At 34.7% G+C, this 17,045-nt stretch overlaps 1 protein-coding gene across 3 annotated transcripts in view; it reads left to right on the top strand.

Annotated features, from left to right (window-relative positions):
• Positions 1 to 16,323, top strand: part of LOC109030382 (succinyl-CoA:acetate/propanoyl-CoA:succinate CoA transferase) — a 103,454-nt gene extending 87,131 nt beyond the window's left edge. For all 3 annotated transcript variants that reach the window (XM_072304601.1, XM_019041317.2, XM_019041318.2), the window contains 7 exons: positions 1,093 to 1,241; positions 1,880 to 1,970; positions 3,536 to 3,724; positions 5,353 to 5,568; positions 6,748 to 6,885; positions 10,440 to 10,571; positions 11,320 to 16,323. In XM_072304601.1, the coding sequence (XP_072160702.1) occupies positions 1,093 to 1,241; positions 1,880 to 1,970; positions 3,536 to 3,724; positions 5,353 to 5,568; positions 6,748 to 6,885; positions 10,440 to 10,571; positions 11,320 to 11,504 (1,100 nt within the window). In that variant the 3' untranslated portion in view covers positions 11,505 to 16,323. The remainder of the gene's footprint in view (positions 1 to 1,092; positions 1,242 to 1,879; positions 1,971 to 3,535; positions 3,725 to 5,352; positions 5,569 to 6,747; positions 6,886 to 10,439; positions 10,572 to 11,319) is intronic.
• Positions 16,324 to 17,045: the final 722 nt, after the last annotated feature.

The raw sequence follows: 17,045 nt of genomic DNA, 5'->3' as shown, positions 1-17,045 counted from the left end.
GGTTTTTGCCATGGGGAAGGCATTTTTCTCGGGGAAGTTTTAGATCTCTGAAAAGTACCCATAGAGGTAAACAAACTGATCCTAAGTAAACATTGCTCTCATTATCTGGGCCATGCAATGGACATTGATATGATCGTTGACTGTTTATCTGTGCCAAAGTCAATCACCGGCTATGTTTTGTGATCCTTGTACCCAAGGTACTTCAGTTCTGCCGGTAAAACAATAAAACATCTCGATTTCCTCATTGAGAGTATTTACAGGGTTGCCACAGTTACGGAATATGGTTAAAATTTGAAAACGTCAGGGCATTTTAAAAAGTCACCGAGAGCCTGAAAATGTCAGGAAAAATGACAGAAGTGTCAGGGTAAAATTGTGAAGTTACCACAATTTGCGTTCTAGAATGAGTTTGATGTTTCGAACAGCAAATTCTGCGTAAAAACTATCTCAAATTATGTCTTTTAACCACCTAGCATATTCTCCATTTTCAGGGGTTTTCGCCACAATGTGTTAGGGAGATGTCAGGGGATTCTATTTTCTAAATTCTTTGACAACCCTGGTTTTTCCTTATATTTGTACTTACTTTATTTTTGTATACAAGTTTATTGCACTGCTGTAACAATGCTCAAAATATTTCCCAATAGAGCTGCGTTTTGTTCCCAGTTTAAATATGAGTATTGTAATTTTAAAAGTAATGAAAAAACATGTCTTCTTAAAATATTACCACCCTGCTAAATGTAAAACTTCAGAACAACTCTATTACCTAGTACCTCAGTTGATCGAAGCTTTTGCTTAACAAATTGTAATTGGAAGCTTCTCAAATCCGGTTCTAATAATTTGCAGATTGAACCTTTTTCTGTTTACAGCTTTACTTGCTTTTCAGTCCATTTGATATTTTTTGTCCGTAGGTAGCAAACTTTTATGATCTTGAAAACGCATTGGTTTGAATTGATATGAATGTATAAAATCCATTCTTGTGAGAATTATAAGCTCAGCTCCTTTCTATTGTCTATGAATCAAGAGAGTTTTAATCCTATGATAATTTTTGTCGGAATTTTTTAGTGCGCCATGCTCATTGTTTGCTTTTTGTTACAGGTATCTTCCGATCATGCTCATTTTTCATGGCTGCCAATGTACGAAAAGCTGTTGCTGAAGGCCGCAGTGACGCAGTGCCAATATTTTTGTCTGAGATCCCTCTGCTGTTTGAGCGTAAAATTTTCCGACCAAATGTTTCAATTGTCCAAGTGAGTGAATTCATAATCAAATTTTTTTCGGCTCTATTTGTTGCTTGAGCAGATTTGTCTAAAATTTTATTTCTTGAGTTATCAACATTCGTATAGTTTTTGACACAGTATAATTGAATACTTACACAGTATCGGCTGGATGTCGTAGAGCGCTATGAAAGCGGCTTTTATAAGTGTGCATAATTGAATATAATATTAATGTACTATAATTATGTTTTGCTCATGCACTGTATAATACAGGCCTTACAAATTTATTGGTGTTTGTCCTTACATTTAGACATGTACAATTATGAAATTTACTCAGGAAAAAATAATTTTCAAGTACATTTTTACCTAATTACAAAAAAAATATCATTCGTCTAAAAACTCCTTCATTGTATATGGACATCTTTGTTCTGGATACTACGTAACTTCTTTTCAAATGTTTGGTTATGAACTCCTCCTTTTATCGAAGAGGGCAATTTTTTGTCGTAATTTAAAGTTATCCTTTTATCCGCTTTCTCTAGACTTAATGCTTAGTTAATGGTGCCTGGTGTAGCCATAAACTACCGGAATTCTCTAACTGATTCATGCCGATGAAATTTGAGCAAAGGACCAAATACCTGTGAAAAAAATAATGAATCATTATTTAATTTCAGGTATCACCCCCTGATGAACATGGATTCTGCAGTTTGGGAACCAGTGTTGACTGTGTGCGAGCAGCCATCGCCAACTCCGAAATAGTTATTGGTAAACATTTTTTTCTCTTTGATTATTTATCAAAATGCAAGAACTTTGGAAATTTTGGAGTTGAGAAAAGTAAAAGGAAATGAGAAAATGAAGAAATTATAAAAACCCTGGATCAATCATTATTATTGCATCAAACTGTGTGTCAACTTCTGGTGTCTTTTCAAGACTTTTCTCTGAAAATGATTTCAGGAAAGTTCAGTAGAGTCAACGGCAAGTAAGTTTGCGCACCTTTAAAGTGTGACAGAATACCATTCCACCTGTTTTCAGTTCAGCATGGAAAGTAAATGCAAGAATCTAGGTAGTAAATCCCTCTGTCTAACTCTAAAAATGCTTAAATTTACTTGGCGTAGACTCTTTAACATTTTCGTGAAAAAAAAAGGAAGAGCAGAGGTTTGAAACTTTGCAATTGAAACACAAGTTTTTTTAGTTTCACTAACAATATGTTTGTACGCTCTCTGCGTAACTTAGTAATGTTGTAATGCAATTTTAAGTGAATGTGGATGTGGATGTTCTTAATGTCGGCATAGGTAGAATATACTCCTTTTGGTCATAACATCACCTTGACAGTGAAGGAATCGTACTTTGTGTACTGGAATAATGAGTTACACATCCAAGGGTGCAAATTCCTCTTCAGCCTAAACCGCTACCAACGATTCATGTCTATTCTCTAAGCCCACATGGAAACTCACAAAGTACTCTCAAAAAAATTTGCCTATTGTGAACTTAATCTACTGAATGGTGACGTTTATTTATTTATTTATTTTACAGTCGGCACATATGAGGACTTATCTGTAACAATAGCGGATGTGAAAAATTACCTTTTCGAAACACATTCAAAAAACTGTTTTGGCATTGAGAAAATTTTGAAAAAATGCTTGAGATGTGATCTTCGAGATCTGTACATTATGCCAGAGCCAAACACATTAAATTTTTGTGTGAACAAAACAGTTTTTTAAGCGTGTTTATAAAAGGTAATTTTTCACATCCGCCATTGTTACATATAAGGCCTCATATACTCCCTTTAAGGGATCGTACAAGTCGTACAAATGAATCAGATACAGATCGTACAAATGATTTGAATCAGGCAATTTAAGAACAAAACAAGAAAATTACAGAGCAAAATAAGAAAATGACTAAGAGCAAAATAAGAAATGACTAAGAAGCGATGGATAAAGGCTAAAGATTTGAGAGGTCGTCAACATGGTAGAATGCACTCTCCAAGACAAAAGCCCTAGGTTTGAGAAAGAAGACGTTTATTTCATTCAGTAAATTTAAAAGGCTAGTAATATTATTTACATCGTAATTAAGAACCTTTGCACTGCCTTTTGCCCATATTGCACCTCGGTAGCCTGCATCAACCACTGACAATTCACGGATTGATGGATTGTAAGAAATTTGCACCCTTGCGCTTATGATGTGTGATTAAAGCAACCTAACACCTTGAAACACCTTTTTAATTCTTTTTGACGTTAAAACCCTAAAGTCTCGTTATAACTTTAAAAAAGTATTTTCTTTGCCCCTTATCTTAATTTCGAGTTTTACATTCCTATTTTGGTTTTTCCTAGGTCATGTGAATGAACATATGCCAAGAACGTTTGGGGATGCATTGGTACACCAGTCTCATTTCGATTATGTTGTTCCCATCAACAGACCATTACCAGCGCACGGAGGTGGAGCACCTCATGAAAACGAGAAGAAAATCGGACAGCTCATCGCTTCAAATTTGATCGATGACGGTGCCACTCTTCAAATGGGTGAGTCTAACTTTGGTCCTTTTTGTTCTCAATTGTATTTTTACTTCACTTGCATCAAAAGCACTAAGTTATTTGGTGCCGTTATTTATCACTAATTAAACTAAGCTTGAAGTACTATGTCTGAGATTGATCAGAATGAAACTGTTGCTTGTCTATATTAGTAACGCTAATCACCACCAGATTTTTAATTCATACTCAATTTTACATCGGAAAAAAAAGATGATAAGTATGTATTCTCAAAAATTTTAGAAACTCAACTCCGTAATACTAATTACTAATTACTAATTTTTATACTAATCTCCGTAATAATAGCAATTCTTAGGCCAAGGATAATTTCGCTGATTATAGGTTGAGAAGGATTAGGAATGTCATCATTTGCTCTTAATATATTTTATTTTTCTTGCTATTCTATCTGCTGACCTCTTTGATGGAGGCATGAGTAAAATGATTCTTAAATTTGTTCTTCGATTCATAAGAAGAAACATGGTGGAGATTTTTTTGCAGTTCATTTGACTGACCATACTTTGCTTTCAAAAATACTTTATTTGATGCTTTCATCAGTAATTCTAGTCAGCTTTAACAGAGGTATTTGTTTCAAAAGAAAGCCAACTTTAAGAAGGAAAAAACGGTATTTTTTTTAAACTCATCTCATTTTCAAGTCTGATCAAGACAGAATATAAACTTGAACCCATAAAAGTATAAATGCATCCATTGTCCCAAAATGTGTCTTGTCCGTCTTTCCATACAGTGGCTTAGTATAGCTTGTAAACATCAAGACCGAAAAAATGGATTGATTTATAGAAGAAACTAAATTGAAAGATAGCTTTCGAATAGCGATCCTTCCCCCTAAGTAATTGTATTCAAGTTTTTTCCCTCTCTCATCCAATGTACCTATAGTGAGTTGATTGCCTTAATTAATGATTAAAGATTTAGTAGAGTATATTTTATTGAGTATCGTGTATTCTCTTCTCTTCTAATTCTTTTCATATCATGAAAGATTGAACTCGGATGTTAAAACATCATACTATGTGCCAGAGCTTTTAAGCGCTCAGCCGATAGGCAGCACTTTTTGATTTCGACTTGCCTCTAGAATACTAGTATACTAGTGCTAATTCGTTTAAATGGCGCACCAGCTCATCGATGTGTAGGCTTTTTGGGGGGGTCCAGTTTTAAAATAAATAAAGCTGTGATAACCGTATTTTATGCTCTTAACGTAATGCGCGGGTAGTTACGATCGTTTGTCTATAAGAAATTTTCTTAGCGGTAGAGTAATTCTTATCAAAATTGATCGTTGAAAATAAAAGAAGCCTAAAAAAACGCGCCTGATGAGCTCAACGGTGGCGATCATTTTCGGGAAACGAAAAAACGCGTTTACGGTTTCCTTGGTAACCTTTGTTTGCTATCAGCTGATGTTTTATTTCCATTTCCCAGCCAAGTCGACAAAGTTTATACTTCCTTTCTTCACTAAATACATTTACTAACACCTGAGCGCTTTTCTAATACGACAGTATTAGAACTTTCCCCGCTTCTTTTAGCTCCTATCAATGGCTATAATGGCCCTTGAATATCAATTTATCATAAAATAAACAATTTACCGCAAGTTACAATCACTTATAATTCTTTTATAGGTATTGGCAGTCTTCCTGATGCTGTTCTCACCAATTTGACTGACCACAAAGACTTAGGCATCCACTCTGAAATGTTCAGTGGTGGAGTCATCGAATTAGTACGAAGAGGCTGCATAACCAACAACAAGAAACCGTTGAGCACAGGGAAAATTGTATCCAGTTTCTTAATCGGACCACCTGAACTGTACGATTTTGTTGACAATAACCCATTCCTTGGTAAGTTTTGTCATTATCTCTTCAGGCAGTACACCAGATAAACCTATCTAAAAGAAATTTCAAGTTTAATATCAGTGGTTTTGCGCATTAAAGCCCTGGTTTCTAAAAAAAAAAAAAAAAAAAAAAAAATTAATGCACAAGCTTTTTTGGAAATTATACATTTTACCAGCAGAAATTTGAGAACTTTCAAATGTGGATCCAACACTTTTCCTGAACACGGAAGTTCAGTTCTACTGCTTTCCTGAATGCCCCCCCCCCCCCCCCAAGAAAAAAGATAGTCTTAAAACGAAAGCGCCAAAAAAGGGCTTGCAGATATTATTGCTCAATAAAAGTACCCAATACTATTGTCAAAAAATTTAAATGAACATTAGAGATCTTATTTTCTTTTTAAGTAACTCCATCTATCAAAAGTGTAAAATGTATCAACTTGCGGCTGGTAGAATTGCTGATTTTTATCAAATATTTCATTGCATTTGAATAGAGGTAAAAATGTCTCTTACTTTGACTTTCCTTTAAATTAGGTTTCTTGTTTTGTATCAGTAAATATACTCTTATGTAGTAATTTTTGGCTCATAAAAGAAAATGACAAGTCAAAACCGTAAAAAAGAGACCAAAAAACAATGAGGGATTAAGATTTAAAAGAAAGAAGTTAGTGTAAAAAAACTCAATTTACCCTAATAAAATAAGTTGAAATAAGTAAATAAAATAATAATAAAGTAAATGGTGCTAGATGCATTTTGAGGCTCCTGCAGATCCTTCATCAATAGCATTAGCAAAAATCTGTTCAAAATTATGAAAAGAATAAAAACACTTAGGTGAGAGGCACAAAAAGTAAGCCCTGACCAAGCAACACTGAAGACCACACTGCTAACAAAACGTTGTGTAAAATACGGTAACAAATTAGAATTACAAATTCCAATAAATAAACGCTGGTTCTAAAAAGTTTTACAAACAGGAATAAGAATGTCAGTAAACCCAATCCACTCAGAATTGTTTTTGGCCAAATCAGTCGTCCTATCAATAGCTGTTTTGAACTCTGAACTACCCAATCCTGAGGGGTGAAAAAATACTCTCTATTCTACATAAGAACTGGGAGAAAAAGTTAAAGTTACTTTTACTTGAGTGTCTAGGTGTAGTATAAATTATTATCTAATTATTTACTATTGATTAATTTCTCAGAAATGAGAGTTGTTAATTACACCAACTCAACGGCAATCATCGCCCAGCACCCGAAGATGACAGCCATCAATTCAGCAATAGAAGTAGATCTGACTGGTCAAGTTTGTTCTGATTCCATCGGGACGAGGATGTTCTCTGGTTTGTACACAATTTTTTTGTGCCTTTTTCCTGTCCCTGCAGTTTTTTCCTTGTTATATTGCTGCACAGTGACAATCCAACTAACTTGATAACTACCTTCATGAACTGTCAAAGAAAAAAAAACAAGCAGTGAACTCCAACACAATGTGTTGATAAGGCGCGTCATTAACTCGCACATATCAACCCCTTTAGTTTTCATTTACAGAGATTTCAAAACAGGCAAACAGACTAACAAGAGAATTCACGATCCAACACTGCGAGGTCAAAGACGCACCTTGACGAGACCGTGTATTGTGAATGTAGAAAGCTATTCGATCGAATTTAAGTTTTTTGATCTGCCTCAAGCAAAATCTTATCAGATTCTCGAAGAAAAGTGCAACGGAATAATTTAAGCGAAGAAAGGAAAAATTCTGTCGAACTCCTAGAAGATAAAGTCGATTTAAAGGTATTCTGGGGCTAAAATACCCAAATCACCGGTAGTAAAAATCCCGTTATATTATTGAAAAGAAATTGACTCGATATAAATGCAATTGCATTAAAGACGTCTTGATTTTGTTATTTTAAACGTCTTTCCATGCAAAGAAGTTCAACCATGTCGTTGCTTTATTCATTCATGAATTGAAAGTAAGCAATCTACATCCCGAAAATCTACTGATTTGCCGTAAAAAATTGCAGAAACTTGATATACCAGGTCGATGCACCCACTCGTTGAATTTACCAACCAATTTCGTGAGTGCAAATGTGTAAAAATCAATATGCTATAGTCATTTTGGGTGCATTTATTTTTCATGAAACAATAATAATTTCAATCCCGAAAAACCATCAATTTTCCGTATAAAATCGAAAAAATCAAAATATGTCGACTCCCCGACGTGAAAATTAGATTCTACGTGTGTAAATACTTATGTATCGATATGCTGAACAGAAACTATGTGTGGACACAGTCAGAAGCCCGCAGCAACATTAATTCAACAGAAAAACTGTAAAAATTAGATCGGATTTTAGCCGCTTTGCCCGCCTCTCCTCGTTACTTACAACAAACCGTTCTTATACTCATCTCAAAATTTTTCTCAGAGCTTTGGGTTATTTTCAGCTTCCATTTAAACTCCGGTTCGATGGCCGAATCGGCTGCCAAAAAAGCAAGCCACTGTTGAAGGGTTCTATGAGAAATTCGTGATATTATCGGCTCTCAGGAAATCACCCCATGTCTAAAATTGGTGGTATAAATGTTTAAGTTCTTAAAATAATCGTATTCAAGAAACTAAGGAATTAAACTATGGAGTCAATTTCTTTTTAATAATATAACGGGATTTACTACCGGTGATTTAGCTATTATAGCCCCAGAATACTTTTAAAGCGCCTTTGCGTTCCAGAATCTCGACGGAATTTTTTTTTTTTTTTGGCTTAAACGATTCAAGAGACATTGTAGTTAAAAATATAACGATTTTTCGATTTGGACGTATAAAAAATGTTTAACTCGTTCAGGCACACCGTGTATTGTATGGAGTACTGCTGTTATTCGACCGTTGTCTTCAGGTCAAAATTCTTACAAAGAAGCCCCTTGCAAGAGGCGAATTTTTTGTAATTTCTCCCAGTTTTTTCAGCGTTAGGTATATAAATGAATTGCTTGTCAAATTCTGAGGTCAATTATATTTAATTGTAATTTATACTTTCTTTTTTTCCCCTTGATTTTATTTTTCGTATCGAGAAGTCGAGGTTTTGTTGATTTCTTCGGATTTCCATTACTGTAACTTCTCTTCTATTCGGCCGATTTTTATGAATGAGGTCTCTTTTTATTTGTGTTTTAACGGAGAGTAAGGAAAAAATTGCTAAATACACGCGAAACAATTTTTTTTGAAAATTGGACAAATCCTAGCGTGACGGTGAAATAGTTAATGAAGCGTGAGTAATTGGGGTACGGGTATCGGCCGCGCTGGGACCCAAGGCGGCCCAAGGCCCATTGTTCTTCGTGACGCCGACGCAGTGATCAGGAGCGTGGGGACGAGAGGGCTGAGTGGACTCCTGTATGAGCCAGGTTTAGCAAATGGTCTAATGAGTCTCGAGGCTCATCACAGATTGCACTTACCACTATCCTGCTGGCCCCGGCTATCAGAGCAAGGAGTACCAACTTTTGAAAAGGATAACAGTGGTGTGGAGATATGTCAAAGCAACGTTTTGAACAAAACGGAGTGAGTGAAATTCTCATTCAAGGAGTGCCGAACTGGTCAGCCATCCTCGAATCAGTTCGCTTGCTTCCGCTTATATATGCATATTTTAAATCAGCGCGTCGTACTCTTAAGCTTTTTTTAAAAAAACCAAGTAACGTAGACTCTTGGTATTCACTGCACATAAACTAGCGAGCCCCAAAATGAGAAACAACTTTAAATCATAATTATTGACGGATAAATAAACTTTTTACACGCTTTGGAAAATCTCAGAAGTTCGCGGTAGTCACTTTTCGGTAAGGAACTAAGGGACTCGGTTATTGTATCGAGCAGGGTTCGAAACCATCGCAAAGGCGGTATACTACGTATACGCGCCAAAACATAAAGGACTCTACCCAGAAGAAAAACATAGTGTCTAGGACCAAAGAGAATTGAAAAAAAACAGGATTCATCAGGGTATGAAAAATTTCAGGGAAAACGTACCGGAAAGTGGGATTTTCCTCTTCAATAGCTTATAGTTTATTCTATTGCACCTAAGCCACCATTATTGACCTCTTGAATAAATTATTTGAATCTTCAAATCATCAGAACAACAGAAAAGCTTTCATTGACCAGATATCATGAACATCAGGAACGCTTTTGGAATTAATACTTTGAATGTGTGCCAAAGAATCAACTGAAAGAGGGAAAATATTGATATTCATAATTTGAAAGTTTCACCATTTTTATCAGGATTCATGTTGTACAAAAATTTTTTATTTTTACTTTTTCTTCCTGATTTCCAATTTTTTTTCCTTTTTTGAATGACAATGGTCATTTCAAGATCTGAGTATTCCATCATCAGGTCTTCTGATCACTCCGTGGTTTCTCCTTGTCTCACGATAAAAACCGATTTAAAACTAAAAACTAAATTAATTACACATGTTATTTATGTTCACATCATGAAACGGTGGGTTATCACGAGCTACGATTCATTACTGGTACTATGTATCAGAGGACATCAGAAAAACTCTTAACAAGAATAGAAGCAAAAAATTCGATCTGACATTAAAAAACTCAAAAAACCTGGAACTTCTGCGTTTAGACATGTTCATTTAAGACAAATTGAAGAGCTTTCAATGCTTTTTTTTTTCATTTCAATGAAAAAAACTGGCTTCATTGCCGCAAATGTTCATGTGGTCAGTAATATGCAAGGTAATTTCCTATTCTTTTCTTTTCACTAAAGATGAATAGAATTTTAAGGCAACATACTCTCATAAATTCTAATAAATAATTTCTTTATCCACGAAGGAGCAACTTTCAAGCCCAAGTTTTTGATGCTTTTCCTAATTTCAATGTGTCGTTGAGTCTCATTACTGTTTCATGATCAATGTTATTTCTAATTCTCAGGTTTCGGAGGACAAGTTGACTTCATCCGTGGAGCTGCTGAGGGTCTCGACGGCAAAGGAAAGCCAATCATTGCTCTACAGTCTGTTAATGCTAAAACTGGTGATAGTAAAATCGTTCCTATGCTCAAACCAGGTAAAAACTTCAATTTATATTTATCAATAGCTCTAAATTAATGTTGTAAGGTTTTCCTTCAAATGTCCTTCAAATATTTTTCATTTTCTAGTCAGTCAAATAAAGTGGTATGCTACTAGATAAGAATAGGGAATTTTGTAGGTAAAAAATTGTCACCTTCTTGTCGAAGTATCACAAGCGTTATTTACGCTAAGACATTGTGATGCCGAATATCACAATATTTTTGTGATTTTATGTTGTTTTGTTTCAATGCAGCCTAGGGCTGTTCTATCGGTTGTCAGTAAGCTACCGAAACAGTTCCGTTAAGAAAAAGTTACGATAAGAGCGCTCATGCCGATAGCGATCAGAGTTTTCGGAGCTGACGAAAATAAGCTGTTGCCATTCGTACATCTATTTTACACGCTGCCGCGCTAGGCAATCTGATAAACCGACACACGGGGCAACAATGCATTGAGTGCGAGCTCTCAAAAATCCAATAAGGCCGGCTGTTGTCGATATCATTGCCACTGTCGGTACTGCGCCAGTTTCAATAAGATACAATATCGAAAGTGTTCCGGCAAGAATTCGTTTGAACACCCCTAACGAGCCCTCTTTCTTCCCATCTGTGCTCTTCTCACAGATATCAAATCTTCTGTTGTCCATTCAACCTAAAATTATTCTAGTGTTGGAATGTTTTGACTGTCAAGGAGATTCAATCCCCAATTTCAGAAAGTTTCAATTTTTAACCATCCATCTAAATTTTTTACAGGTGCTGGTGTCGTTACTTCTCGTGCTCACGTCCACTACGTTGTAACAGAAAATGGAATTGCCAGTTTGTTTGGAAAAACTTTACGCCAGCGAGCTCATGCCTTAATCAACGTTGCCCACCCCAGCCACAGAGAAGCGTTGGAAAAGGCTGCGTTCGAGCGGTTGAAGTGCATGCCGGCCCCTTAGTTGAGTCTTTAGGCTCTTGAATTGCACTTTTTTAAGGTACGAAGTATTTCACACGAGCACCGGAAGCTTCTTTGAGTTCAGGCGGTGGTTATAGGTGGGCTAGTTTTAAGAACAATCATCAAACGTTTTATGTTAATTTCATGGAAGAAAGTATAGAGGTCCAGCAAGAGTTCGGGAGTTATGAATTCACCATCCTTTTCTCCATAAAATTTTACTGGGAAAAGTATCGTTTTATTTGTTTCTTCTCAAATTAAAATCAACTTCCAAGCTTAGAAAAATTCCAAACAAATTGCAGAAATAGGGTCAAATCAAGGAACAGGGTCGCCACTTTTGGTGGCAAGTTTTAAATTCAAAATGTTAATTTTTAATCAGTGTTAATGGCAACCCTGATAATGTATTGTGCGCTACATCTGTACCAAGAAATTCCATCACATTTTGCAATGAGGAATATTCCTGACTCATCCAAAATGTTGTTTCCAAGATGAGCCAGAAATAGAGATCCTTTATTGCAAAATCTAGTTCAATGAGCTATGTTTGGAATCAAGAGTTTTTTAAAGGTTGGACGTTGATTTTAGACCAAAACAGTAGAGCCATTGTATTCTTTGCAAAATTTCAAATGAGGAAAGATATTCAAAATACCGCTGTAGCACTTTCTAGAACAATTCATTAGTGATCGATTGACTAATTTCTAAAGTGTAAGACATTTTTCCAAAAGTCTTCAATATTCACATATTGTTATTGTACATTCGTATGTACATATTGTACATCAGGTATTTGTACGCAAGATTTGACGAAGAACATTTTAGTGCAACTCTGAAAGTTTTTTCATTCATTTATCCATCAAGAATAATCTGTAAGCCTTAGAATAAGCATATTACACGTCCTGGTTAGTAGATACTTAGGCGGATACACATAGCTACCGTTAGCGTTTTTCCAGCGTAATCTTAAAGTGCTTCTCTGTTAAATCTTCTGCACCAATACCTGAAGCACTGCAAGATGATGTCAGAATTGGAAGTCCTCATTCTAATGTCCTGAATTTCAGAAGTTGTGAATCGATCGATCAATTGTTGAATCGCTCTCTGAAGTGCTGAAGATGGACCTTGAATCGAAAATCCTGAACTCTTGCTGTAACTTTATTTTTTCCGTATTTTGAAGCACTCTGAGATGAGTAGGAAAAAAAAATGAGTACGGAAAAAGAAAAAGGAGGTATGAATGAAAAGTTATCACTGTTGAAGCAATAGCCATCAATTTGCGTATTTTAAGGTGTATTTTTTGTATTTTTTTCAGGGATTAGTCCCCTCGAAAAGCAATGTCAATCCCTCTCTATTTTGTTAAAATCGTTGATGCGATGATCTCGAAGAGATGGAAGAAATCAGTTAAAGAAAATAGAGCAAAGGAGGATGATTGAATGTATTCTCTTAAAAATTAAGTCTATATCAAACAGAATTTTTCAACCGGGACCAGTCAAAATGCATTTTCCAATCACCTCTCTTGTTTATTTCCATCAGCAAAAATCAGGAGACATAAAACCTTGAAACTCTCTTCAAACTCTATGAAGATCACAAACATTATGCTTGTAAAATTTCAAGGTATAGTATTAGGTTGCTCAGATTTTCGTTTCAAAGAGAAAATATTCTCGAAGAAATAAAACTTCCTCAACACACGAACTTAGTTCTACACCAGAAGCTGTTATGTATAATAGTAAAATTCAATTCATGCAATTGGAGTCTGGTTAATCAAATATTTGCCTGCGTGTGATGGTGACTCAATTCATGTGTTGGACGCTGACTGTACGAGTTGAATTTCACTGTTGATTGGTAACATCAGACATTTGCTGTGTTGATTAAATATTTTTTCTTCATTTCAAAAGGAAGCAGGCAACGTTTAATGTTGTCAGGTTGATTCTGGTTGAAACTGTCCAAACCCGACTTTACTTCGTCTCTCAAGGTTTACTCCTCTCAGTAACATTCATTATAGTTCTGTAAATTATAAAGCTTGAGTATGTTTATACATCAACGATTTCCATCTGATTTGACAAACAACTCCCTAAACATTTCAAAAAAGTATCTTCAGGTGGCAATTTTTAATTATTTTAAAACACCTCATTAATGTGAAAACTAAAGTCGTATCGTAGCCCTGTATTCTCACTACAAACACAGCCTCAACTTCTATTTCTTGAATAAGCACAGTATTAAGCTGAAACAATGTTTCCCTGATCTGTTGACTCATGATTCAATATCGTTTCGTAGTTACGTATTCTTGAACTTGAATGATTATTTTTTCAACGTTATTTTCATATCAAAGGGTTAAGATTTTGTCTATCACAACTCTCAATGAAACATGCAAGGGTTATTTTAAAATATATTTTATTTAAGTTAACGTATATTGGTGGCTCAAAACAGATGCCCAAAGTGTTTTTTACACCTCTATAGCACACCAACTTCTTTTAGACTGGCTGTTGAATGTAAGTGCCTGAAGACATCAATGAAACGACATTTTTTATCTTGTAAACATTTTCGTGATACTTAATTGAAAATTTCAACTTCCATGTTCCAAAGGCTTTGTTACAAAAGGTTTTAGAGCCAGATGGATTTCTCATCCCTTTAAAATTAAGGTGATAATTTGCTGAATGTGCCATATTTTGCTCTCAGTGTTATGCCACTCTCAAATCTCCGCTTAACTTTATTAATTACGTATACTAAGTCAAAAACCACTGTGCTGCATTGAAGCCATACTTTGATAGAAATCTTAGAGGTGAATGGTCTTCAAAATTATGCATTTGCTTTATTATCCATCAATTTTCATGGAATAAGATCATATGAAAAATCATTCAGTGTTTTCACAGGTCCTACTAGCATTAAAGTTTATAAGTACTATCGTAAAACACAACACATCAACGAATCAAGCTCACTATACTACAGCCATGATTTTTTTCTCTCCGTGTAACAAAACGAAAATGACCAAAAGTTCCCTGCAAGTAATTTTGATCTTAAGTCAGTCAGTCATTGAATTTTTGCATTTGTGGAGAAGCAGCCATCGACCATGACAGAGATCACTTAATTTCCGTTTGCGAAAATTCTATAATCATAAAAGAAAAATTGAGTACTTTCATGACACAGATTTCCTCTAATTGTTATGTGCCGTCAAGTCTATGGGTTATTTTTAAGCAAGAATTAGTGTTGATCTTAAAAAATGTTATACTTAATTCAACTACCCACCTTTTAACATGAGTATGCCAAGCATTAGTGTAAAGTAACAGCACAAGTTTAATCGTCTATAGTTTTGAAAGCAATTTAGTGTTTTTAGTGATGATCAAGATCTTTTCATCTTTTTGCCTGTGCTTTTGTCATTAACTAAATTTATGGATAAAATTTGACCATATCCCTTTCACACTGCACTGATTTTAATTATCTAGTTGTCACAAAAAAATCAAAACAATTCTTGTACAAAACTGAAAACTTCTTCAAACCTTTTAATATCTGGATATTCTGTAAGATGTTTCTTAGTTGTTTTAAGTGGTTTTGAACTTTTAAATTTTATGAGAAGATCTAATTTCTCTCTTTTGCTCAGAATTGGAATCAATTTTAAAGAAAATCATGAGGAGGGAACCCTGATTTTTGGTAAAATTCATTTTAATGTAATTGTTTTTGCTGCCGTTTTCAACTTTCAAACATCTAATTCTGTGTTTTAAGATTTAAGTGTACCTGCCTGCATCTGTAAAAACTGAAAGAAAAGGATATATTGCCTATTTTTGTCAATTGAAGCTGAAAATTATGTGTAGAAAAATTAGTAAATTCAAAGTTTGATACCTTCTCCAATAATCATGCTAAGAATCATTTTAAAAATTTATGCTAAAAATCAACATCGCTTACAATTGGCCAAAGTCGTTCAGCAACAATGTAAGAATGCAAAATTGTCACAAAAAAGCATGTACTCAAGTGTATCCACGCAATATTCAATTCGGCTACATTTATTTTGATTTTTCTTACTAAAACAGTCAACATAAATTGCCTCGCAAAAAATTGTCACAAAAAAGCACGTACTCAAGTTTATCCAGGCCTTTCAAAGTCTCCAACATTGGAAAATCAGGAAAATTTGTTGAAAAATTAAGGTTATGCAAATTTTTCCAGTACTTAATAACCAAATGATGGAAGTGAAGCAAAAAACTACCATAAAGAATGTGCTTAGTTTTTCATACTGCTTGTGTGTCTATTTATCAATAATGCCTGCGAGAAAAACATGAAATAAGAACTTCAAAATGACAATTATTTCGATAGAGAATACAAATCATCGCTAAATGGTAAAATCCATCAAAATTCTGACATGTTGCAACACAGATAAGAGTCTTTAACTTCAGTGGGAAATGTCTTCAGTATTTTTAGGGAAGGGGATAATCAACACAGGCTAGAAAGAAAATGAAAAGCTCAGGTCTACATTCTCGACATAAATTCGACAATTTTGAAGGCACCAATCCTTTTTATATTATTGATTGAAGTAAAATGTTGTGTGCATATAAATCATTTTCACCTATGTTGAGTATTTAATACTGATTGAATGTTGTAATCGTGAATTTTTTTGTTCAGATGTCGTTTGAGTGTTGATTGCCATAACTGCAAGTTGTTTAATTGTTTGTAAAAATTAATTAGGTATTTAAAAATCATGACCCTTTTATGGTCCTTCAAGTCTTTGATGAGTGAATTTCAATTCTGTATAGTAATTGATCGCTTTCAACCTAGCCAATAGTCGTTAACCATACGCTAAAGTAAGACTGAAATTTTATAACTTATTAAGTTTTAAAATTAAATAACTTTCGAGGTTATCACAGAACTGTTTTCATTTATTCTTCTGAAGCCCAATTCACACTATTCAATGATTCATCTGACAACAGTGGACAAAAAGTTGAATGTAAAAATGAACGCAGCAAAATTTGATTCAGATGCTGTTGCTGTGTGATATTGTTAAATGGATTTCGGGTGTTTTCGTCAGCTTCTGGTTCGCGAAGATACAGCTTCGACCAATGTCGATCGAAAAATGTTTTTGTAATTTTCTGTCAAACTTTCCATCAAACTGTTGTGTCTTTGTGTCAGTATCACACAATTCATCTTTTAGTTCAACAAGTTGAATAGTGGGAAAAAAAGTCACCACTTAATAATAAAAAAACATTACATTTATGAACTTGTAAAATATTTCCTAGGAATTTTCAAATAGTATGTTGATCAGAACAACTTTTTCCGAGTGCATTGAAAACCATGAGTGTGGTATTAAATTTGGACTTCATTTCGCAATCAGGGACCAACATTTCTGGCTCACCCTTAAAAACGCTTATGTGCGCACTGCCGTGATAAGGAAAAACGCTGTATAAACCTTCAGGCGTTGCCAAATTTCCTGGTAAATTTATGAATATTTTCCTCCCAATTTTCAGATAATTTAGTTCGCAATTTTACCTAAAGATTCTGAAAATTTAAAGGAAAAATATTCATAAATTTCCCCAAAAATAAACATTATATCGAAGGAAATTTGGGAACTCTTGAATGTTCATAC

This window comes from Bemisia tabaci, chromosome 9 (assembly GCF_918797505.1).
Source record: "Bemisia tabaci chromosome 9, PGI_BMITA_v3".
In the NCBI taxonomy this organism is placed as follows: Eukaryota; Metazoa; Arthropoda; class Insecta; order Hemiptera; family Aleyrodidae; genus Bemisia; species Bemisia tabaci.
Note: the sequence above shows the minus strand (reverse complement) of the source record. Positions and strands in the feature narration are given on the sequence as shown.